The sequence below is a fragment of the Pseudochaenichthys georgianus genome, unplaced genomic scaffold (assembly GCF_902827115.2).
Source record: "Pseudochaenichthys georgianus unplaced genomic scaffold, fPseGeo1.2 scaffold_545_arrow_ctg1, whole genome shotgun sequence".
Lineage (NCBI taxonomy): Eukaryota > Metazoa > Chordata > Actinopteri > Perciformes > Channichthyidae > Pseudochaenichthys > Pseudochaenichthys georgianus.
In genome coordinates, this window is record NW_027263106.1 from 9,766 (window position 1) to 36,048 (window position 26,283).

Genomic DNA, 26,283 nt, shown 5'->3' on the forward strand with positions numbered 1-26,283 from the left:
CAACGCGCTTAGACCGGTTTAAAATGTACTTTTCATGACACAAATATGCAAAGCTTGTTTCTAATAAAGCCTGATGTTGCTCTTTGTTTGGACTGCATGTAGGCTGAGGCTGTCTGCACACCGAGGGTCCCTGGCCTCAACGTGGAACTGTTTACGGCTTTTTTTTGTGGCAATTAGATGAAAAAAAACTTTTATTCGAACACTTTTACAAAACGGGACACATGTGCCTGAATCCAGACTGAAGCCGTTTCCACGCTGAGGGTCTCGATGCTAATCTGAACATCTGAGAGTGTAAATATCCTCCGACGTTCCTCCTCTTATGGCCGACGGTAACTCGGTGGCATCAGCTGTCTTCGTCCTCCTCAACGTCTCCGGAAACTCAAACTCCACCGGCTCTTTCCAGGCGTCTCAGGTGATCCGCTGGCTGACGTTAAGCATCGGGCTGCCGGCCATCGGGCTTGCTCTGTACACCCTGAAGAACCTGTCCAAAGGTGAGTGTGTGTGTGTGTGTGTGTGTGTGTGTGTGTGTGTGTGTGTGTGTGTGCTCACATGTCCAATCACTGATACAATCCTCCCTCCTGTTGTGTTTACTACTTTCATCGATCATACATATTGTGTTTCGCCTCTAGGTCTTATATCAGGGGTCGGCAACCTTTTTGATATGAAGTGCCATTAAAAAAACAAAAAATTATCAGCGGGGGGGGGGGGGGGGGGGGGGCTGGGGGCCTCGCTGCGGGGAAGCAGTGTGTGGCCCTGTCGGCGCGAAAGTAGTTACGAAGTCTCACATTGGTCCCCTCTGTCCCTCTCTCCAGGTGAGAACAAAGTCCCGATGCACGTCGTGTTCCTGCTCGTCTCTGACATCGTGAGTTTCTTCGGGCGTCCCAGCGTTGACGAGGACTCGGAGTCCAACGCCGTCTTCTCCTCTAACCCCACGGACTTCATCTTCTACTTCGGCATCGTCACGAACGTCACCCTCATGCTGTTCATCGCTCAGGAGCGCCATCTCCTGGTGGCCTACCCTCAGTGTCTGCTTTTCTGCGGTAACGTTCGGCGATCTCCCGTCGTCACGTTGTTAATGTGGGCGTCCCCGTTCGGTATCTTGGCCCTCGCCGTGTTGAAATACAGCTTCTGGTTCGCCGTTTCTCTACTCGCGCCGTTCCCTTTCCTCCTTTTCTTCGCCGTGGACTCCTTCAGAGCCGTGATGTGCTCCCGATCCAACCCTAAGACCCCCGAGAGGAGGAGGGCGGTGTTCGGGATCGGAGCCATTTTGATGAACTACACCTTTCTGTACGTGCCGTTTATCCTCAGCATCCTCCTGGAGGCCCTGAACTTCGGGGAGACGGTGAAATATCTGGGTCTGGTCTCTCACATGCTGCTGTACCTCAGCCCCCTGGTGGACCCTTTTATTTACATATTCATGACCAAAGGGTTCAAAGAGGTGATGCTGGCGCTGCCCTGCTGTCACAACAGAAGAGAACACACAAGTCCAACTGTGGAGACTGTGGCCGAGAGCGTGGAGACCAGGCTGTAATTCAGTTTGGGAACAATTGTGTTTGGATTAAACCAATGATAGAGACACTTAAGTTCCGTTAGTAGGCTACCCCTTATTTTGCGTTCACACCCAAAAGAGTACTGAGTGCCGGGAACTGTTACCCCCCTTTTTAGTGCCTGCTAGAGAGGTGGGACTATCCTGAGGAGAAAAAAGTACCGATTTCCGATTGGCTGGGCGAATTGCAAACCACGCCCCGTAAAACTCTGAAAAGTTATGTGAAGCCGCCATTTTATTTGCTGGTATTAGCATTATTAGCATTATTAGCATTAGCATTCGCCCCGCGCACCAACGCAGAGAGACTAACTTATGGCAACACAAAAGAAAACATGGGAGCGGTGGAGATGAGGAGGTGTGGGCGTTCTGGCGATTTACTCGGCAGTCCCCAACTCCGGGGACTGCCGGCCGGGGACTCCGGGCGGCAGTATACGCCGTGAAGTGGTTTGCGGCCTGCCAGTAAACCCAAAGCAGAAGAAGAAGAAGTGACGTCAGCGGGTCATTTGCATAATCTTCCCTCAGGGAACTTATTCCGGTGTGAACGCGATCGGCTCTTAGTTCCACGGGGGTACTAGGCGCCGGCACTAAGTACGGCAAAGTACTTGGTGTGACAGCGGCTATTGAATTAATCAAAAAGGACAAAGTGCAGTGATGGTAAAAGTACTTGGGTCTTTTACTCGAGGATAATGGCCAATACCACATTTTAAAATACTCTGTTTCAAGCAAAGGTCCTGCAAACTAAATCTTAAGCAAGTAAAAGGTACCTTAACGGTGGGATAGTTACTCGACTTCAGAAACACTTATTGATACATTAAGTGCTTTGACAATGCTTTGGCGCTAAGCTCGACCAATCATCTGAGCCGGCTGAAGTAACTGGACGGCCTACCTGCCTGTCAGCCTTCCATCCGTGCACTAAGTCATCTCGTGCCCTCATTGGTCACGTGCGCGTTCGTGTGTGTTGGGGGCGGGGCTCTGTGAGGAAGTCTGAAGGGAGGGGCAGATTTTTTTCGGCTGGGTTTTCAAATGTTAGCGCACTCGATCTGGTTTCTCCGTTCTTACCTACCTACCTTTAAAGCACCAAAAGTCATCGTGATGCTAACGGAGCCTTCATACATATACGTACGGTACATTACTGGATTGATGCATTATTGTGTCCATCACAACTGATAGAAGTGGGGCTCATTTTAACCTTTAGTTATATGACAATGTTTACGTGCTTACAAAGGACATTTTTCTTTTAAAGTGTTGGAGTTAATAATTGTGTTGATTGTCTTAGTTGTAATGTAGTGGTTGTTGTTTACTATTTCTTTAATATCTTTGTTGTCACGATCTGTCCGCGTGTTTTCTGTTTTATTGTTTCGGAGACGAGGCTTTGATTCATCAATTTGGGAACAATTGTGTTTGGATTAGATGCCGAAACCACTCAAAGAATAACCCATTCACAACAAAGTTAGATTATGGAGGAAAGACTCTAATCTGTCAGCGAGATGTTGAAGAACACGAGAAGCAACGATGACCTGCTCGGTGAACTAATCCGCCTTCAAAAGAGGCAGTGCCGTGCTGGAAGAAGTACTCAGATATACAGTTGTGAAGCTGACAATTGAGCGGCCCAGACCAAGCAAGGAGGCAGAGGCAGCACGTCCCAAATATAACCCGGTGTGGGCATTTAGTACAGCATGAACACAATACACACAGCCTCAATCCTGCTGCTGTTCACGTGGGCACCGCCTGCAGCCACCAGCATCTCACACACACTACCAGCCTCCAAACAGACGGGGCAACTGAGCCTAAATACACACTAATCAGCTATTCGACACAGGTGGGGGGGGAGGAGACAACACAGGGCACCAGGTGCACACACTCAACAGCCACAGACATGGGGGAAGGGGACACTTTTAACATGAAACCAGGAAACAGAGACGGACAAACTAGTTACATAAATTACATATATTCCCATGCAATGTTTTTAGTGCTATATTACCCGTAACGGAGGCCGAGATCGATGGGCCCAGAGATCACCCCCGTTACAACAGTATTTAGGTAAATGTATTTCACTACATCGCACCACTAGCAAAGTGTCATGTCTGGCCGTATGCGTGAAATAAATAATATGCAGCATTTGGATGTTGCTTAACTAACTGGAAGAGGTTTCATTTTGAATATAGCAGCGATTTAAATGTCTATTTATAAAACCCTTTCCTGTGAGGAGGAATAAATAAGGCAGTCGGACACAATACTCAAAGAAAGACGGACATTTAATATGGATAACTTCCCAAATGTATGAGTTGTCACTTAGTTTGGATGATATTTCATTGAGCATGACAAACGTTTACAGCAGGGGTGTCAAACTCAAGGCCCGGGGGCCACATCCGGCCCGCGCCTTCATTTTATGTGGCCCCGCAAGAGCTTGCAAAGTATGTAATACGTTTATTATACGGTTACATGCCACTTTACAGAATCAGGTTGCCCATAAACTACATGTCCCACAATGCATCTCGTTTTGTGACATGCGCACTGAAGAGACTTGCAATTATTTGCTTTCAGACGTAGTTAATTACCAAGTCATTATCCTATGCGATGTTAATCCAATTCAGAGGCAATAATGTAATATAACACATTATTTTATATATATTATATATTTAAATATATGTATATTTTATATAGTTACAACCGGCCCTTTGAGTGCAACCATGATGATAATGCTGATGTGGCCCGCGATGAAATTGAGTTTGACACCCCTGGTTTGCAGTAACCTGATGACGTGTTGGTTATGGGATGTATAGATAATTAGGATACTTTACAACCATTATCCCTGTCATCTCATATCCTTCCTAATTACATCAGTCACTTTAAAAACATGATACATGAGTCCCACACTTGATCTTATAAAACTACAACATTTACATCAGATAATCCTGAGGCATCTTTAGCATCGGTCTGTTCTGCTGCGAGCTTCATCAGGGTCATCAAACATGCAGCACGTGACAGTAAACAGACAACCTATTACACACAGACACACACTGCAGGTCATGTGATCTCAGACCAATCACATCTCCTGAACTGGAAGAGGGGCGGGGCTTAACAGTGCACATGGGTGAAGCCATAGATATATATAAACACTAGATGGCTCACACGCGCTGCTGGCCAATGGAGACCGACGTTGCCACTTGGCCGCCATCTTGCTACAGGCAGCGCTCTCATTCATAACATTATGGTTTACTATTTAAATAACCATAGCTTGCTCAATTTTCAACCGATTTTCAAACGGTTTGGTTTTTTATAAACATCACAGATGTAGTTATGATACTGCATACTTATAATCATGGACTTTCATATGAAAATAACATTAATCAGATAAAGTAATAGCTATACACACACACAAGGTATTTATATTAAATATTTGCCGGTGTATATATTTCCATTTATTTTTATTATATTGTCAATATTTAAAATAAATTATAAATAAATTATAAAATTAAAATACATTTATATTTTATATATAAAAATCGGTCTCATGTTACCACTCTGTAAACCAAGAGTTGTTAATTGAGCAATGCCTTAGCTTGAAGAACAGGGACACAACTAATGACAATAGCATATGTTGGTATATTATTTAGATATTCACACCTTTATCAGAAGAACCAAACCAACATAAAATGTGCTCACAGACAGGCCAGTTCTGTCTAATTTATCACAATTATTTTTGACATGAGATCTTCATATCATCCTAGTTTTGTATTTAGTTTCTAGATTTGTAAACAAATCCAGAACCTTTGAAATATGTTATTGAAAAAAGACCAAGAATAATATAAACTGTACCATGTGTCCTTCTGTAGTCCATGTGTGGTTTGTCTTGACTCACCCCGGCTGATATATCACAAAATCCACTGTTTAAATTGTTCCCTATATTGCCCCTATGCCCCTGTAAGGTGTCCTTGGGTGTTATGAAAGGCGGCCCCCCAACATAAATGTATTATTATTATTAAGAAGAACAACTTGGTGTGGTGTGGAGGGGATGTAGGAAGCAGGAGCAGGTGGGGAGAGATGGGGCTTCAAGGTTCAAGGTTATTTGTTTTAAATGTGTCTTGTACACAATAAAATAAAATACAGTATACCACAAAACCAATAAGACACACAGTGACACATGGCACACTAACAATCAATCATCGTCCAGCCTCAGCTTTGGTATTCTTTCACAACCATGTTATGGGTTTATTAGACTGAGCAAACATAAACATATGTGGTGATCCCACGGGTTCCTGTTTGCAGACAGCGGCGATTGGAGCATCCGTAGGCTGCACAAAAGTCCGGCATAGTCAGGTCTGTAAACACAAAGCCAGCAAATTCCTGTATCATAATGCAAGATGTTTTTAACAAGCCAAACCACTTGGAAGAAATCATGTGTAACTTAAGTTGTGTTGAAAAGAAAGAGCAGTTCTGCCTCTCCCACTGGTGTAAAGTTGCTGGGTGAACTTTGTAATACTAGGTCTCACTGACAGCCTCTTGTTATTAGCCAGCTAATAAATACAACCACATACACAAAGAAAAGCTGCAATTTCAACATGTCCAAGCATCCTGTATCATAGCCATGCTAATCATGTTTATAATAAACCAAACCGTTTGTAAATCAGTCAAGATTTCAGCGAGTTAAGAGTATTTTTGTGCAGATCACTCACCTTACAACAGCTACCATAACGCGAATCAGAGTAACTGTTGACTGTAGCAAGATGGCGGCCGGTCAGCTACGCTGGAAAATCTCCCATGAGCCATCTAGTGTTTATATATATCTATGGGTGAAGCCACATTACGGCCCAATCCCAAACCACTCCCTCCACCCTACTAGAGATGGCAAATCCGGATCATTTTATGGACTCGGAGTCTTCTGAGTCAATCATTGAAGAGATCCGGATCATACGAGTCATACGAGTCATTTGAGTCATTTGAGTCATATGAGTCAGCATGACCAAGACCGTAGAAATCCTACCGGTGAAACCGAAAAGTTGTTTCATTTAACCAGAATATTAAACTAACGTTACATTAACCTCCGCTACACAGTGTCTTTTGCTTTAATAAAACATGTGTGTGTGTGTGCATTTTAAAAAATAAGTGTTTTGCATTATATGTATATAGTTATTTTAATATGTTCCTGTACTTAAGCTAATTTTGCACAATTGTGTTTTCATTTAATAATAATAATAATAATAATAATAATAATAATAATAATAATAATAATAATAATAATAATAATTGTATAATTACATTTTATATATTCTAACTGTTTTGCAATTTTCTATCATTTGTTTCTTTTTGTGTGCCATGTTCAAAATAAACGAGTTTCCAAGTAAGATCCTTATTGGAAATGCAGATATTATTACAGGAGACTGTTGCACAACATGACCATTTTGTTAGAAGTCTACACTGAAACTTAATTTAGAGCCGGAAAAATCGCGGGATCCGTGAATCCAGGTCAATGATCGAGAGAGACCAGTAGCCTACGAGGACTCAGAGCCGTAACATATAGCAGGCAGCAGATCCAGAGATCCAGCAGACCCCTGGATCCCATGCACGAATCTACAGCAGACTCAGCCCCTCCTCCGGCTCGCACGGCTCCCGCGAGTCCCACGGCTCCCGCGAGTCCCACGGCTCCCTCGACGAGTCGCAGCAGACTCAGAGATGTGCGGACTCACGGCTCACTCACGGCTCACGGCTCACTCACGGCTCACGGCTCACTCACGGCTCCCGCGAGTCCAACGACTCACGGCTCACTCACGGCTCACGGGACTCTCGCGGGAGCCGGAGGAGGGGCTGAATTTGCTGTTGATTCGTGCATGGCGACGAGTCTGCTGGATCTCTGGATACAACAACGTTGTAATGTGATTGTACACGTTATAAAGAGAGTAAAGAGTGACGCAATTTATAGTTTTAATTGTTACGTCACATCAGGTGTAGGACTCAAAGGACTCGGGTTAATCGAGAGGACCGGCTCATTACTAGGATCCGGGTTAATGATCCGGATGAATCATGACTCGCCCATCTCTACACCCTACCCCTCCGTGACCTCCCTCCTGTCAGATGGAGGGAGTAAAGCAAGCTTTGGGACGGCCTCCCCTCTCTCGGCACAAACAGGAAGTGCCGTAACTGTTTGTAGGGTGTAGGGGTAGGGTGTAGGGGTAGGGTGTAGGGTGTAGGGGGTAGGGTGTAGGGGTAGGGTGTAGGGCGTAGGGGTAGGGTGTAGGGGTAGGGGTAGGGATAGGGGGTAGGGTGTAGGGTGTAGGGTAGGGTGTAGGGTGTAGGTGTAGGGTGTAGGGTGTAGGGTGTAGGGGTAGGGTGTAGGGGTAGGGTGTAGGGTGTAGGGGTAAGGGGTAGGGCGTAGGGGTAGGGTGTAGGGATAGGGGGTAGGGTGTAGGGGGTAGGGTGTAGGGTAGGGTGTAGGGGTAGGTGTAGTGGTAGGGTGTAGGGTGTAGGGGTAGGGGTAGGGTGTAGGGGTAGGGTGTAGGGGTAGGTGTAGGGGTAGGGTGTAGGTGTTCGGGTGTAGGGGGTAGGGGGGAGGGGTAGGGTGTAGGGGTAGGGGTAGGGGGTAGGGTGTAGTGGTGTAAGGTGTAGGGTAGGGGGTAGGGTGTAGGGTGTAGGGTGTAGGGGTAGGGGTAGGGGGCGGTTTGGGAATGGGCCTCAGAGAACTGCATGTAAGGGGCGGTGCTTCATCTCATAAAGAGGAGGTGTTCATGTTAAATGTGCTTGTACTAAAGGGTTTGGTCATGTGTGTATTAAACTAAAGCTCAGATTTTATTCCTGCTTTTTGTAAACCGTAGTATGTGCTCATGTTCCTGAATGTGCTTGTTGTCTTACATAAAACACTTCAGTAAAAAAACATCTTATTGATATTTATTTAATCTTATTTTTGTTTGCATTGCATTTGATGTTTTGATGTTGTGTAATTCTCACGTCTACCACCAGATGGCGACAGAACGCCCTCATATTGTATTAAAGGTCCCCTATTATAATGTTTTTCATATCACAGGTCTCAGATACATCCAGAGCCTGTCTCTGATTGGCTGAAACACCAAACAGATCATTGCAGCATTACCCATAATCCCCTCTGTTTCAGCCCTGTTTCCAAAGTGCTGATTCTCTGTCTGTTACTTTAGATGAACACAAGGAGCCCCTCCCCACGCCCCTCTGAGAGACATCTGGTTACAAAGAACTCAATGGAGCTCTAGAGGAGATTCAGGTGATAAGGGGGGGGGGGGGGGGGGTTACCTTGTTGCTGATTGGCTAATGGCTACACAAGACAACACATCGTTATGACATCACAAAGTGGCCAAAATCTGATCAGCTCATTTTCAGACAGGTTTTTATAGAAATGGATCAAAAAGAGAGAGAATCTTTGTTCCTGAAACTTTCAGAGTCTCTTTCCACAGAGGGGACACATGTTGATGTAGAAGAGACATGAAGAAGAGGGGACACATGTTGATGTAGGAGAGACATGAAGAAGAGGGGACACATGTTGATGTAGAAGAGACATGAAGAAGAGGGGACACATGTTGATGTAGAAGAGACATGGAGAAGAGGGGACACATGTTGATGTAGAAGAGACATGAAGAAGAGGGGACACATGTTGATGTAGAAGAGACATGAAGAAGAGGGGACACATGTTGATGTAGAAGAGACATGAGGAAGAGGGGACACATGTTGATGTAGAAGAGACATGAGGAAGAGGGGACACATGTTGATGTAGAAGAGACATGGAGAAGAGGGGACACATGTTGATGTAGAAGAGACATGAGGAAGAGGGGACACATGTTGATGTAGAAGAGACATGGAGAAGAGGAGACACATGTTGATGTAGAAGAGACATGGAGAAGAGGGGACACATGTTGATGTAGAAGAGACATGGAGAAGAGGGGACACATGTTGATGTAGAAGAGACATGAGGAAGAGGGGACACATGTTGATGTAGAAGAGACATGAAGAAGAGGGGACACATGTTGATGTAGAAGAGACATGAAGAAGAGGGGACACATGTTGATGTAGAAGAGACATGAAGAAGAGGGGACACATGTTGATGTAGGAGAGACATGAAGAAGAGGGGACACATGTTGATGTAGAAGAGACATGAAGAAGAGGGGACACATGTTGATGTAGAAGAGACATGGAGAAGAGGGGACACATGTTGATGTAGAAGAGACATGAAGAAGAGGGGACACATGTTGATGTAGAAGAGACATGAAGAAGAGGGGACACATGTTGATGTAGAAGAGACATGGAGAAGAGGGGACACATGTTGATGTAGAAGAGACATGGAGAAGAGGGGACACATGTTGATGTAGAAGAGACATGGAGAAGAGGGGACACATGTTGATGTAGAAGAGACATGAGGAAGAGGGGACACATGTTGATGTAGAAGAGACATGAAGAAGAGGGGACACATGTTGATGTAGAAGAGACATGAGGAAGAGGGGACACATGTTGATGTAGAAGAGACATGAAGAAGAGGGGACACATGTTGATGTAGAAGAGACATGAGGAAGAGGGGACACATGTTGATGTAGAAGAGACATGAGGAAGAGGGGACACATGTTGATGTAGAAGAGACATGAAGAAGAGGGGACACATGTTGATGTAGAAGAGACATGAAGAAGAGGGGACACATGTTGATGTAGAAGAGACATGAGGAAGAGGGGACACATGTTGATGTAGAAGAGACATGGAGAAGAGGGGACACATGTTGACGTAGAAGAGACATGAAGAAGAGGGGACACATGTTGATGTAGAAGAGACATGGAGAAGAGGGGACACATGTTGATGTAGAATAGACATGGAGAAGAGAGGACACATGTTGATGTAGAAGAGACATGAAGAAGAGGGGACACATGTTGATGTAGAATAGACATGGAGAAGAGGGGACACATGTTGATGTAGAAGAGACATGGAGAAGAGGGGACACATGTTGATGTAGAAGAGACATGGAGAAGAGGGGACACATGTTGATGTAGAAGAGACATGAAGAAGAGGGGACACATGTTGATGTAGAAGAGACATGGAGAAGAGGGGACACATGTTGATGTAGAAGAGACATGAAGAAGAGGGGACACATGTTGATGTAGAAGAGACATGAAGAAGAGGGGACACATGTTGATGTAGAGGAGACATGAAGAAGAGGGGACACATGTTGATGTAGAAGAGACACGAAGAAGAGGGGACACATGTTGATGTAGAAGAGACATGAAGAAGAGGGGACACATGTTGATGTAGAAGAGACACGAAGAAGAGGGGACACATGTTGATGTAGAAGAGACATGAAGAAGAGGGGACACATGTTGATGTAGAAGAGACATGGATGTTGCATAATAGGTGACCTTTAATTCACCAACACTGTCTTCTGCTCCACGTCCTGGATGGTCTCCGGCAGCCTCTCCTTCAGGGTCTCGGGCAGCAGCAGCGCCACCAGGCCGGACACGAAGGCCACGGAGCACATGATGGTCTGAGGCAGAGGAGTCCAGAAGTCCTCCAGCATCAGGATCAGAGGAGCCACGGAGACTCCCAGGCGATTCATGACGCTGCAGTAGCCCAGGCCGTTCTGCCTGGAGAGAAGAAGGGGACGACGAATAATTAGAAATAATATGTTTTTGTATAATTGTTTTGTGTTATTATATATTATTTACATTTATATATTTGTATGTATTTATTTTATTATATTTGAGTAATTTATATTTATTTATGTATTTCAATTTTTTTCCAAAATTGCGATCGATAAAGTACTAAAGTTATCGATCCATCTAACTATCTATCTATCTATCTATCTATCTATCTATCTATCTATCTATCTATCTATCTATCTATCTATCTATCTATCTATCTATCTATCCATCCATCTATCTATCTATCTATCTATCTATCTATCTATCTATCTATCCATCCATCTATCTATCTATCTATCTATCTATCTATCTATCTATCTATCTATCTATCTATCTATCTATCCATCCATCCATCCATCTATCTATCTATCTATCTATCTATCCATCCATCTATCTATCTATCTATCTATCTATCTATCTATCTATCTATCTATCTCAGTGCTTCTCAAAGTGTGGTCCGCGGACCGCTAGTGGTCCGTGAGCGCCCCCTAGTGGTCCGTGAGTATATTGGTACAATTTCACATTTGAAATAAATAAGTTTTCCGCACTCTCGCGGGAATATCTCTGCAATGGAGCGAGCTTAAGTTTCACTTTCTATTGCATGATAAAGCCCAGGGCAACACCTTCGTCACACATGTTGTCACTTGTTTGTACCATTTCCAGGTGATTTATAATCTGTTCTAGAAAAACGATGTGTTTTTGGATATTTGTGGAGTTAGGTGGTCCGCGAGTGTTTTTTTATTGGTTAAGTGGTCCTTGGTATGAAAAAGTTTGAGAAACACTGATCTATCTCAACCCGGTATCACGGCAAGGCGTGAACATGTGACGATGTACCATGCTGGGAGACGTGAAGATGTCACGATTTCGTCCCTTCAAACGCGATGGTTACAAAGTATTGTTAACCAGTGGAGAAATACCCGGAAATGCCAAGCAAATGCTCCCCGACGGTCGGTTGTTATTATCAATATTAATATAATAATGATTTATTTTTTAATATTCACACTCGATTTCGCCAATTTCCTTGTTGCCCCAGCTCGTCGACTCCTCTTTGAGCAGAAACAAAGGCTACATTAATGTATTAAATCGATGTTAATCCATGTGTGTGGAATTAACGGACGTGACGTTGTGCGATTGCGTTGCCAGGCAACAGCTTCGGTTCATGTTAATTTACAAACTCTTCAACTACAACCGTAGTTATATTTAGAAACATGTTAGAAGGCCTCACGAAATACTTTAATGTAAATTAAAATGTAAATGTTAAGGAATGTGTGGATAACAAAATATATCCGTCATAAACTAAACTGGAAACAGACGTAGGCAAGATCCTCAGCTCGATGATTGGATGGTTTAGCCGCAATGCACGCTGGGATTTGTTGTTTATGCGATGTGAAATCCGAATTTTTTTTTTTTTTAAATAATACTTTATTCCGAGTGTGCTTGCTTTTCTCTTTGAAAGTCATCACATAACGGCATTGTAATACACGGTTCGGCTGCATTACATATTACATATCTGCCGTAGTTCTCTATTTATAGAGCCCTGATGAGAAGACTTCTAGACAAACAGGAAGAGCTGCCGCTAAAACTGAAAACGTGACGTGGATCATAAATATATCAGCCATTAAACAACATCTTACATTTCTTTTCACACAATACGTCTCCTTGCAGTATCAACACTAATTCAGCTGACTTTTATATTTGATCCTATTGGTAGATAGGCTGTATTTACACCATAATGGTGCACAGCTGATATAAAGGGACACCTAGTGGTTAAAGCACGTTATTGAATTTTATAATTTTATTATTAGATATTAATAGGATCCCTATAAAGTATATTCATTACTCATTATTCTCTACTAATAGTTCATTAAAGAGTGTATATAATGACTATTTTGCACATCCCTTTCAAGATTTTCTAAACTAAGCTTTATTGACAAATCATATTATACACAACTACGGTGTGCTTATGCAATGAGTTAAAAACAAGACATCTATCAATATGTGTGTATACCTCCAGCATTAAACTGTCATATTCTGCACATTTCTTATACTATCTACATACATCTTATCAGAGTAAAATACATATGTGTATAATTTCAGTTAAAATAAGTGCTTAAACATAGTTAACATTGCAGGAAAGCAATATATTAAGTATTTTGTCAGGCTTAATATTTATCTGTAGATACAAATGTCACTGTGTGTGCTGTGTGCTCTGCATGTGTGACCATAAAAGAGGGTTTCATCCCTCCATATTCTTCTTCTATACCCCCAAAGCTTTTTTCTTATTCAAAAGAAGACCATAACCTAAAGTATTCTTTAATGTTTAAATTAAGCCTTATTAGTTTGTCTGTTTTGCACATCCTCCTTTTAAAACCCGTTAGGCCCCAAGCCTGTTTTTCAGGTTTCAGGCTCGAAAATGACATTCCCAGAACAAATGACCATATCTTCCCTTCTAAAAGGGTTACATTAATAATCTTTTTTCTCAAAGTAATGATTTAGGAATCCAAAGTACAACATATAATAAGTACCCTGTATCAAGATTGATGCAAAACAAGTGAAATTTGACCTTTTTAGACAGATTTAGCAAAAAAACCCTCTTCTGGGGCCATTTGGGTGGATGTTCCATATCTCTGGCCCCCCTTGTTCGATTTTGACATGTGACATCTCTTTCTGACCGTTAGAGCCAATAGAATCCAAGGGAAATCGTCCCGCACACAATCATGTAAAAAAAAAAAGGGTTGCGTCTCTGCGCATGCTAGCTTGCAGCAGAGGGGAGGAATATCCTGCTCTGATATCAGGCAACGGAAAAGCTGTTTTATTGCTTATGGATTATCAGAACATTTCAAAGGGGACGCAGTCACATTGGATTAACCTATGGATTAACTACAGCATCGTGTTTATCGTTGTAATGCCATTAGGCGCATTCACACCGCAGTACTTTTCCCACAAAGGTTCATGAGAATTTAGTTCATGAGAACTCTATAGTTCTCATGAACTGAGTACAGATCGCGTTCACACCGGAATAAGTTCCCTGAGGGAGGATTAGTCAAATGAGCCGCTGACGTCACTTCTTCTTCTTCTGCTTTGGGTTTACTGGCAGGCCGCAAACCACTTCACGGCGTATACTGCCGCCCAAAGTCCACGACCGGAAGTCCCCGGAGTTGAGGACTGACTTCAGTAGAAGCTGCTGGGACTCCCAGCAGCTTCTACTGAAGCCTTCCGAGTAAATCGCCAGAACGCCGACACCTCCTCATCTCCACCGATCCCATGTTTTATTTTGTGTTGCCATAAGTTAGTCTCTCTGCGTTTCTGCGCTGGGCTAATGCTAATGCTAATAATGCTAATGCGAGGACAATAAAATGGAAGCTTCACAAAACTTTTTGGGAGTTTTACGGGGCGTGGTTTGCAATCCGCCCAGCCAATCAGACATAGGAACGTTTTTCTCCCACGAAAGTCCCTGCTCTCTAGCAGGGACGGAAAAGGGGGTGAAAAGGTTCTCATGAACTAATTTTCGTTCCGGCTCTTTTTGGTGTGAACGCAACATTTCGGAACTATATCGGAACTAAAGTGGGAAAAGTACTGCGGTGTGAACGTGCCTATTGAAGACCAGTTTAGACCAGACAAAGACGAAGGTAAGACATGTTAGCGTTGTGGGCTACCTAGCGCCACTTGTTTTGATGTACGTTTTTGTTGATAATGTCGCGAGTTTGTATCTTTCAGTGTTGAAGTGGGCACCGTTAGATTCTGTGTCTCCTTGCGATCATACACGATGTGTTGGATGTGCAGCAAGGATAAGTAATAAGGGAGCTAGGAGTGATTATCGCTGCAGTAATAGGTTAGCATTTTTCGCTCAGGGGTCATTTAGATGCTTCTTATGAGACTTGTGTTTTGTTTTGTTAAAAAAGGTTTGTATCGTCAGTTCGCTGAGATTATTCCCGTTAATCTGGTATGACACATTAATAGGTTCTTAAATATTAAGATCCCCTGAGACAGTGTCGTGAAAAAAAAAAAAAGTACCCGCCGGCGGGGACCTTGGGATTTAACAGATTTTAATATCTAATAATAAAATAATTAATGCTGTCAAAATTATCGCATTAACGGCGATAATTAATTCTTTGAATTAATTGTGTTAAAATATTTAACGCATTTAACGCATGTGCAGAATGGCCCGCCCCATACATCCCACCTGTGGCAGCGCCAGGGTATGGCTGGGGTAGGCTACACCCATACCAAGAAATGGCTTAGCCCCAAATAAAGTCTGCCAACTCGCGCCGAGAATTGCACAGACAGCAGTTAGTCAGACTGATTTCAGCCACTTGTCTGGAAATACCGAAGACCAGAAACGGTTTTGAAAACTTTTGTCACGTAGTGATCGTCTTCTCAATAGAACATCTTTGATAATGTCTTCTGGCCAATCAGAATCAAGATAACGGCATGGTGTTGTTGCAGGAAGTCCCGACGGAGAATGCTTTTGCTGTAGTACAGAGGTGCACATAACTGGTACGCAGGTTATGGCGTAATCTGAAATGCGTACCGTCACTTGTGTCACAAAGCGCATTTTGCGTACCGACGTACTTGTGAAGCTTTTCCAGAAGGCGGTTAGATCACCGGACGACAGAGTCGGTCTCCGTGTGCACAGACAGGGCTGCTGTTAACGTCGGTCTGTACAACGGAACTGTGCCAAAACTACGCCAACCGGCTGCGGAGGGAGACTTCCCCCCCCTTCACTGGAGAACTGCGCTAAAACAGCTGATCACAACGTTCACACTCTGTGGTCACGAAGTACTCCACTAGCCGCCCCCCCGACTTTCCTGAAGTACTCCCCCGTTGATATAAATCAATACGTAATGAATTAAGACCCCACGGTTTGATGATTGATAGGTGTGTGGGCTGTCTTTCATTTTGACACGCAGAAAAATGTTATAATAAATGCATATATCCGCCTTCTTTCATTTATCTTTCCATTCCCAACAATATACATAAAGAAATGGCATATTTTAGACATACTTCGAATGGTGATTAATCATGATTAATTCATTTTTATGCTGTGATTAATCTGATTAAACATTTTAATCGTTTGACAGCCCTAAAAATTATAAAATTCAATAACGTGCTTTAACCACCAGGTGTCCCTTTCTATCAGCTGTGCACCGTTATGGTGTAAATACAGCCTATCTACCAATTGGATCAAATATAAAAGTCAGCCGAAATAGTGTTGATACTGCAAGGAGACGTATTGTGTGAAAAGAAATGTAAGATGTTGTTTAATTTCTGATATAATTATGATCCACGTCACGTTTTCAGTGTTGGCGGCAGCTCTTCCTGTTTGTCTAGAGGTCTTCTCATCAGGGCTCTATAAATAGAGAACTACGGCAGATATGTAATATGTAATGCAGCCGAACCGTGTATTACAATGCCGTTATGTGATGACTTTCAAAGAGAAAAGCAAGCACACTTGTAATAAAGTATTATTTTATTTTTATAAAAATGTTTTCGGATTTCATATCGCATAAACACCAAATCCCAGCGTGCATTGCGGCTAAACCATCCAATCATCGAGCTGAGTATCTTGATTCCAGTTTCGTTTATGACCGATGTATTTTGTTATACACACATTCTTTCACATTTACATTTTAATTTACATTAAAGTATTTCGTGAGGCCTTCCAACATGTTTTTAAATATAACTACGGTTGTAGTTGAAGAGTTTGTAAATTAACATGAACCGAAGCTGTTGCCTGGCAACGCAATCGCACAACATCACGTCCGTTAATTCCACACACATGGATTAACATCGATTTAATACATGAATGTAGCCTTTGTTTCTGCTCAAAGAGGAGTCGACCAGCTGGGGCAACAAGAAAATCGGCGTAATCGAGTGTGACTATTAAAAAATAAATCATTATTATATTAATATTGACAATAACAATCGACCGTCGGGGAGCATGTGCTTGGCATTTCCGGGTATTTCTCCACTGGTTAACAATACCGTGTAACTGTCACGTTTGAAGGGACGAAATCGTGACATCTTCACGTCTCCCAGCATGGTACATCGTCACATGTTCACGCCTTGCAGTGATACCGGGTTGATCTATCTACTTATCTATCTCTCTATCCATCCACCCACCCACCCATCCATCCATCCATCTATCTAACACGTACCTGACGACCGTGGGGTAAAGCTCCGTTGTGTAGAGGTAGACGGCCGTGAAGGCAGCTTCAGACAGACCTTTTCCAAGAATGCCGACAATAATACGCAGATGCCACAGATCTAGAAAGAAAGTTTCAAGTGTCAATTTTCAAGGCTTTATTGTCATCTGCACAGAAGCTGCAGTGTAGGTATCGCAATGAAACACTGAAGTCCCAACAGAGCAACATATATATAAAGGGCAAAGAAAGTCAATCAAGTGTCAATTGACCGTTCATAACACAGCCTAGAAAAGGACCCATGTGTGTCGATTCGCGGTGTCTGCGTTGTGTTTATGTTGTTGATGGATGAGACCCGGTTATTCACCGACTGACAGACATATCACGAATCAGCAGTTATTATATTAGTTTTTCCTCGCACTGACTCTTCTCACGTGAAACACATTCACACAAAGGGAAGAGGACATCTTGAGGGACACGATATAAAGGGGGGAAGTCCCCTTTATATTCTTCTGAGTACAGTGACTGCATTTTGGAGGTTCCGCCCACTGATTTCCGACCTAGTCAGGTAGTGAACGTTTAGTGAAGAACACAGAATTTATATTTATTTATATTTAACACTAAAGACCATTGCATATTTACAATTGTTACATGTTTACGTACGTGCGCCGGGGGAAAATGGCTGCCGTGTCTTTGGCTCCTCTCCAACTCGGCCTCTTTTTCGTATTATTTCAGTGTTCGTTTACTTTTCGCCGTGTGCTTTTAACCTGGTCCGCACATGCGAGCCGACCGCACCAACTCTGCTGTACATTATAGCAGAGAGGAACTTCTACAGATCAGACCTGCACTATTTTATCTGTTGTATCGTGTTGCACTGTGGGAGGAGCCTGTGACCTCGGATGTTCATTGTCGTATCTACACTGTAGCTATGTACACATGACAATAAAAGCTTTGGAACTTGAAAATGTAAATGTTTCGTGTCACCTTGAGGTAGGAAGATGTTGATGGCGATGCAGAGTCCCGTCAGCAGCAGCGTTCCCGCCTGACACTTCCTGCGCCCCACGATGTTCAGACAGCAGTAGACCATCAGCTTGGCGGGCACTTCGATGGCGGCGTAGATGAAGTGTGTGAGGTAAATGTTCAAACCCAAGCCGCTGATGTTCAGGCTGATGCCGTAATACGTGGAGGCAACGCCATACCTTCAGGGAACAATAAACAACACCTCGTTGATCATTCATGTTGAATTCAAATTTATTTCTAGATGTTTTATCGAGACGATACCCACCACACAATGCCAGTCAGGAGAGTGAGTTTCCTCATCTTCGGGGTCTTGATCAGGTCGAGGTACGTGTAGTTTTTGTCCTTATTTTCCTCGTTTCCTATGCTGGACAGTGTCTGTTCAGAGAAAGAAGTAAGGTTAAATACTTTTAGACGTCCCATGTAAACATTGACATATTTATTATTGGCTGTGCTTATTTCCTTCCCTTCGAAGCTTAAGGTTTTAATATGACTTGTTCCTGTTTGATCCGTCCTTTCAACACCAATCATCCCTCTCTTTAACAACAACCCTTAAATGGCCAAGCTCATGTACATATTAAGTAGTTAAAGTCACATTGTTATATACTTAGTAAGGAGGTCATAATATTTTTGACTCATGGCTGAAGTTAAGTTTCTCCAGCTCTCCCCAGGTTGGCAAAAAAAAGCATCTCAAAATGCATCAGATTGATGCTTTAAAATATGGAATATTCAAAATGTTCTTGCATGCCCTCGGACCCCCCTAGAGGGATAATATCCTTCTCACCTTTTTCACCCCTGACCCGTTTTCATGCCTGTATATTGTAATGTCATGGTGTATGCAAGTGGTACTTTGTCAACTTGGTTGTGCACAGTCTGATATATTTGGGAACATTTGGGGTAAAATAAATGTTATCACGTAAACATATATAAGCTTGAGAGACCGACAGCGAGCTCAAACTCACCTCCAGTTGTATTTTGTCCGACAGATCTCCTCTCTTGTTGAATTTGGCACATTTGTCGATGTAAAACTTGGCCTTCTCCACTTTCCCATGAGCCAACAGCCAGCGGGCAGACTCAGGAACCCACCTGCACTCATATGAATACATGTCAATTATATTCACGATTATTAACAATAAGATGAAACATGGATGAGGACCGACTTTAAATAACATTAAAACAACTTCGAGTGGAACAAGAGGATGTCTAAATTGTTCATTTTGAAACCAGTGGTGGACATTTTTTATTTTCTTTGTATTGTTTCTGTTCTGAAGCGTCTTTGAGCATTAGGAAAAGCACTATAAAAATCCCATATATTATTATTACTATATTCACTTGGCTACTGTACTGAAGTCTAATTTTGAAGTACTTTGACCTTACTTGAGTATTTCATGAAAAATGTGTGTATCAGAACTATGTTTGCCTAAAATAGTATAATGGTATTTCAGGCAACAATATTGACAAACTTATAATGCCATATATGTAATAATATGTCACATATGGAGGTTTAGTAGCTATACATTTAGCTGATAATAGTTATTTGACTTAACTGAGATTTTGAATGTAGAATTTACTTGTAATGGAGTGTTTTTAAATTAATGTATTAGTAATCTTTCTTGCTTAAAGGATCTTCTTTCATCTCAAATTAATAATAATAATGATAATAATACATGTTGTTTATATAGCGCTTTTCCTGGGGCTCAAAGCGTTAAATGTTGTAATATAAATTATATAATATAACAGTAGCTTTTTGAGAAGCGCTTTGCATATCCATTGTTCATTTTGTGGAAAACTTTGATGTGTTTCTCTCACCACCAGGTCAGGATAGCGAGTCCCAGCGGAGCGGTGGCGGTCATGGTGAGGTTTCTCCAGTCGTTCACCAGGTAGGCCAACGGAGCCAATAGCATGTTCCCTAAACACCAGGAGAGACTGCCGATCACACTGATAAACGACCGGTGGTCCGTGTCCACCCACTCAATACCTGCAAGGTGGGCAAAACCACAAGTCAATTGTATTGCAACTCATTTCTCTTTTCCTTGGATTTCCATGGTAGTTTGGGTATACCTGAAAAAAAGTTGTACAAATCTTGTACAATATTCAATAAAGGCTCTATCTACCTGCAGACATATACCAACTGTGAACTATATCTTATCTATGACCTGTTAAGATCTGTTATAACACAGCCTTGTTGAATACTTGATTCTGATTGGTCAATTTGGACATTCCAGTCTGTTATTGTTCGCTAGCAGATTGTTGCTAAGGAGAATAGACCGTTGCTAAGGAAAACAGACCATTGCTAAGAAGTATCAAAAGGACCATGTGAAGTCATATCAATCCGCAGAAAGAAGTCCGGTCAATTAAACGTCAGCTGTGGATAACAGAAAACCACATGGATTCATTTTTATATTCATTTAGAAGAAGACAGACAGGAAGTAAACACTAAAGGGGAGGCGTGTGGTGCAGTGGGTTGTGCATTGGTGTTCGGATCAGGGGGTCAGAGGTTCAAACCCCACTGCAGTCAGCATGTCGTTGTGCCCCTGGGACACTTCACCCCAAATGGCTCCTGTGGGGATTGCCCACAGTATTGAGTATGTAAGTCGCTTTGGATAAAAGCGTCTAACAAGTGACCTGTAATGTAATGTAAAGGGAACAGCAGAAGAAGGCAGACAGGAAGTAAACACTAAAGGGAACAACAGAAGAAGACATAGAGGAAGTAAACACTAAAGGGAACAGCAGAAGAAGACAGACAGGAAGTAAACACTAAAGGGAACAACAGAAGAAGACAGACGGGAAGTAAACACTAAAGGGAACAACAGAAGAAGACAGACGGGAAGTCAACACTAAAGGGAACAACAGAAGAAGACAGACGGGAAGTAAACACTAAAGGGAACAGCAGAAGACGACAGACAGGAAGTCAACACTAAAGGGAACAGCAGAAGAAGACAGACAGGAAGTCAACACTAAAGGGAACAACAGAAGAAGACAGACGGGAAGTAAACACTAAAGGGAACAGCAGAAGAAGACAGACAGGAAGTAAACACCAAAGGCAACAGCAGAAGAAGACAGACAGGAAGTAAACACTAAAGGGAACGCAGTATGCCGTGTTTAAAGACTGGTTAATGTTAAAGAAACTGTGAACAGACGGACAGTTACAGAAAACCTCGATCAGTGCTGCCTTCACTTTAAATTACAAATGTCTTAGTATTTTGAGACACTTGGTTTTAGCAATTTCGCAATGTGTGACATGTAATACTTGAAGCAGTTTATTTTAAGCTATTATTAAAGTCAGCAAAAATGCTCCAGTTACAGAAAACTAGAAAAAAATAAAACAGTTCTGCCGTCACTTTAAGTTCCGTTGCTGTCGCTGCACTTCCATATATTGTTAAGAACTTACTGAGAACCACCGAATTTACGCCGATTCCCGTCAGTCCGAACCCGGTGAAGAACCTGAGGACGGCGAACACAACGTAGGAGTTTGCAAACGCGCTGGAGAAGCCGAACACGGCGGCCATGATGTATGAAGCAAGAAGAGTGTTCCTCCTCCCATACCTGGAGAGAGATATAAAGTAGATTAAAGATGGTAAGATAAACATCAGCGGAGATTTGTGACCAGAGATGGCAAAAGTACACACATCCTTTACTCAAGTAGAAGTACAGATACTCGTGTTTACAGATACTCTGGTGAAAGTAGAAGTACTGACTAAACTTCTTTACTCAAGTAAAATTAAAGAGGTCTTTAAAATGTACTTCAGTAGAAAGTACCCATAACTAGCAGCTGTTTTAAAGAGTACCTGACCTCCCTTTATATTAACAGAACAATAATGTCATTGTTAGCTAATGAATGTTTCCATGGGAACAACGGCAACATGACAACGTTTCCATTGGTCCCTCTTCTTTAGAGAAGACCAGGAAGTGATGGATACACGGATCGTGTTCCAACCAATAGGCACGCAGTGACTCTAAAGAATAATGACCACGCACCAAACACACATTCAGACTAAAGGAACCAGCTGTTTGGGAAATGAGAGAAGTAGAAAGTACAGGTATTTGAGTTCAACATGTAAGAAGTAGAAAGTACAGGTATTTGTGTTCAACATGTGAGAAGTAGAAAGTACAGGTATTTGAGTTCAACATGAGAGAAGTAGAAAGTACAGGTATTTGGGTTCAACATGTAAGAAGTAGAAAGTACAGGTATTTGGGTTCAACATGTAAGAAGTAGAAAGTACAGGTATTTGGGTTCAACATGTAAGAAGTAGAAAGTACAGGTATTTGGGTTCAACATGTAAGAAGTAGAAAGTACAGGTATTTGTGTTCAACATGTAAGAAGTAGAAAGTACAGGTATTTGAGTTCAACATGTAAGAAGTAGAAAGTACAGGTATTTGGGTTCAACATGTAAGAAGTAGAAAGTACAGGTATTTGTGTTCAACATGTGAGAAGTAGAAAGTATAGGTATTTGTGTTCAACATGTAAGAAGTAGAAAGTACAGTTATTTGAGTTCAACATGTAAGAAGTAGAAAGTACAGGTATTTGTGTTCAACATGTAAGAAGTAGAAAGTACAGGTATTTGGGTTCAACATGTAAGAAGTAGAAAGTACAGGTATTTGGGTTCAACATGTAAGAAGTAGAAAGTACAGGTATTTGTGTTCAACATGTAAGAAGTAGAAAGTACAGGTATTTGTGTTCAACATGTAAGAAGTAGAAAGTACAGTTATTTGAGTTCAACATGTAAGAAGTAGAAAGTACAGGTATTTGTGTTCAACATGTAAGAAGTAGAAAGTACAGGTATTTGTGTTCAACATGTAAGAAGTAGAAAGTACAGTTATTTGAGTTCAACATGTGAGAAGTAGAAAGTACAGGTATTTGAGTTCAACATGTAAGAAGTAGAAAGTACAGGTATTTGAGTTCAACATGTAAGAAGTAGAAAGTACAGGTATTTGGGTTCAACATGTAAGAAGTAGAAAGTACAGGTATTTGTGTTCAACATGTAAGAAGTAGAAAGTACAGTTATTTGAGTTCAACATGTAAGAAGTAGAAAGTACAGGTATTTGAGTTCAACATGTAAGAAGTAGAAAGTACAGGTATTTGGGTTCAACATGTAAGAAGTAGAAAGTACAGGTATTTGGGTTCAACATGTAAGAAGTAGAAAGTACAGGTATTTGGGTTCAACATGTAAGAAGTAGAAAGTACAGGTATTTGGGTTCAACATGTAAGAAGTAGAAAGTACAGGTATTTGTGTTCAACATGTAAGAAGTAAAAAGTCGTCAGAAAAATAAGTAGTGGAGTAAAGTACTGGTACCAGAAACATGTACTTCAGTACAGTAACAAAGTATCTGTACTGCACTCATTCCCACCTCTGTTTGTGGCACAGCTTCCCATCAAAGTGAAGACCAGTGGTAGAAGCTAAGTAACATTTACTCAAATATGTTTCACACTTTCTATTCACCTGTCAGCGAGGAATCCAGACGCGATGGAGCCGATCAACACTCCAAAGAAGAAGACGGAGCTTGTGGTTTGTGTCAGGCTTTTCCTATCGCAGACGAGGTCCCACTGTGAGGTCACAGAGACAACAGCAGCAGGTCAGTTTCTGTTTCATCATGCGGGGCCAATCCAAACACACACAAACACACACACACACACACACACACACACACACACACACACACACACACACACACACACACACACACACACACACACAGCCTTATCTTTTCTCAGCCGCGGCTCCGCAGATCTCCGCACACAGCCTGGCTGTGAGTGTGTGTGTGTGTGTGTGTGTGTGTGTGTGTGTGTGTGTGTGTGTGTGTGTGTGTGTGTGTGTGTGTGTGTTCAGGCTGATCTCCGCGGTGTCTCGCAGACCCCACGCAGCCACCAGGAAACGACACCAGTAATCCTGCTCACACAGTCCGCTCCTCGAGCCTCAAAGGGCGGAGCAGCGAGCCCCGCAACGTCCCGCCCACACGGCGCCCAGACCCCACGCAGCATTCTCGTCTGTTTGTCGTGACTGGTTTCATTTTCTGGTTGCTAACAAACATAAACACTGATTTTCCGCTGTAGCGGTGGTTGACTAATTATCAGAACAGAGTGGGCGAGCTGACCAATCAGAGCACAGTGGGCTCACAGGGGGGGGGGGGGGGGGGTCAGGAGCTCCAACAAGGCGTGTAGGACAGAGAGTGAATACACATGCTATAGAGAGATGCTGTGAGAAACCAATGTGAGTTTGGAACATTGAACAATGTGAATCTATTCTAGTCGACCTCAACAATGGAATTATGACCAGTAGAAATGGCCGTGACACGGGACCTTTAAAATCCTGACTTACAGAATTATGATTTTGTTTTATCAGAGTTCCGACTTTTTTCTCAGAATTCTGACTTTTTTCTAAAAATCCTTTCTGGTCCCGCGTTTTGCTCTCGTTTATAAATTACAACTTTTTTTGTCTGAATTAGACTTTTTTTTAGAATTACATTTTTTTTTCTCAAAATTCCAACTTTTTTACAAACCTCCGACTTTTTTTCAGAATTCTGACTTTTTTCTAAAAATGTTGACTTTTTTTAATTATTTTTTTTAGTACTATTTTTATCAGAGTTCCGACTTTTTTCTAAAAATCCTTTCTGGTCCCGCGTTTTGCTCTCGTTTATAAATTCCAATTTTTTTTTTAGAATTTAATTTTTTTTCCTCAAAATTCAAACTTTTTTACAGACCTCCGACTTTTTTTCAGAATTCTGACTTTTTTCTAAAAATGTTGACTTTTTCCTTTTTAATACAATAATCTTTTGGGTAGATATTTAAGTGATTATTAATGTTATAGCCCCACCTACATTAATTTTGGGTGAAGTCAAAACGTCAAATTAGTTTTATATGATATCTTCAACACAATGTTTGATCACTGATAAACGCGTTGTGTTCTTACCTCTGTTGCCAGGGTGGAGGTGAAGGTGGAATTGTCGTAAACCCATCCGCTCTGACACGGTACCGTTGTCGCCTCAAAGTCTTTGGATCCGTTCACCAGGAGCTGAAACTGTGGCTCTGCAAACATCTCACAGGACCTGAAGCCGCCATCTTCTCCTAAAGGAAGGCTGACGGTCAGTCTCTGCTGCTGGGTCCAATTCCTAAAGAGTCCTCCATCATCCAGAGTGCCGATATCACAGCGGTGAGGAGGTAACGCCGCAATAAAGCTATTCAACAGGTAGTGACAGGGCAGCACGATTCTTGGGGCGCACAGCAGGACGATGATGAAGATTTGGTAAGGTCCAAAACCGTCAATTTCCTCCAGGATGTTCTCGAACTTCATCTTCACCGCGTGTCTAAAAGAACACATTGAAAGTTGATTTAAGGATACACACATATATTTTATTTTTTTCGGTTTTTCACAAATCCAGTATGTCCTACATTCATGACAGAAAGTTGTAAAGATAAGATAAGAAGTACTTTATTGATCCCAATTTGGGAAATGTTTGTGTTGCAGCAGAATACACAGCCATGTAGCCTACAATGCAAATTAAAAGACAATAAATAAACAAGAAAGTAGAAAATATACATTTACAAATGAACAATAACAAGATATAAAGCAAGGTATTATATACATAAGTCAACAACATGTGCTTACCCAGAAGTCTTTTAACTTGTTTTACCACCATGTTGTTTTTAAACTATCTCTTTAAGGCATGGTATTTATGAATCTGTTATTCCATTGTGTTTATTTATTGTGTTCCTTTCTGTTGTCTTCTTATTAAGTGCTAATGAGGATGTAAAGCAGTTTGAATTGCCTCTGTCTCTGAACATGTGCTATATAAATAAACGTACCTTATACCTTACAAGTTGAATCACTCACCGAGCTTAGGTCTGATGCCCTATCCGACCTGAGAGTGCTGCACTTCTCTCTACAAAGTGCTCTGCTTTATGTAAGTCTGCAGACGCCTCTTTCTGATCATTAACCTTTGC

General features: G+C 42.1%; 2 protein-coding genes across 3 annotated transcripts; one reads left to right on the top strand and one right to left on the bottom strand.

Annotated features, from left to right (window-relative positions):
* The first annotated feature begins 319 nt into the window (after positions 1-319).
* LOC117443137 (adrenocorticotropic hormone receptor) lies at positions 320-1,531 on the top strand. The gene is made up of 2 exons (XM_034079085.1): positions 320-491; positions 813-1,531. The coding sequence occupies exons 1-2, from the start codon at positions 320-322 to the stop codon at positions 1,529-1,531; spliced, it is 891 nt and encodes a 296-aa protein (XP_033934976.1).
* A 2,251-nt stretch (positions 1,532-3,782) lies between these two features.
* Positions 3,783-26,283, bottom strand: LOC117443134 (solute carrier family 22 member 7-like). 2 transcript variants are annotated; one of them, XM_034079081.2, is made up of 11 exons: positions 26,174-26,283; positions 25,253-25,646; positions 23,786-23,889; positions 21,736-21,890; positions 20,154-20,322; positions 19,307-19,430; positions 18,613-18,722; positions 18,312-18,526; positions 17,343-17,451; positions 10,903-11,127; positions 3,783-5,868 (listed from the first exon to the last, which is right to left on the bottom strand). In XM_034079081.2, the coding sequence occupies exons 2-10, from the start codon at positions 25,631-25,633 to the stop codon at positions 10,905-10,907; spliced, it is 1,590 nt and encodes a 529-aa protein (XP_033934972.1). In that variant the 5' UTR covers positions 25,634-25,646; positions 26,174-26,283; the 3' UTR covers positions 3,783-5,868; positions 10,903-10,904. The 2 variants fall into 2 exon arrangements, with proteins under 2 accessions (XP_033934972.1, XP_033934973.1); XM_034079082.2 differs by having other exon boundaries at positions 26,146-26,232.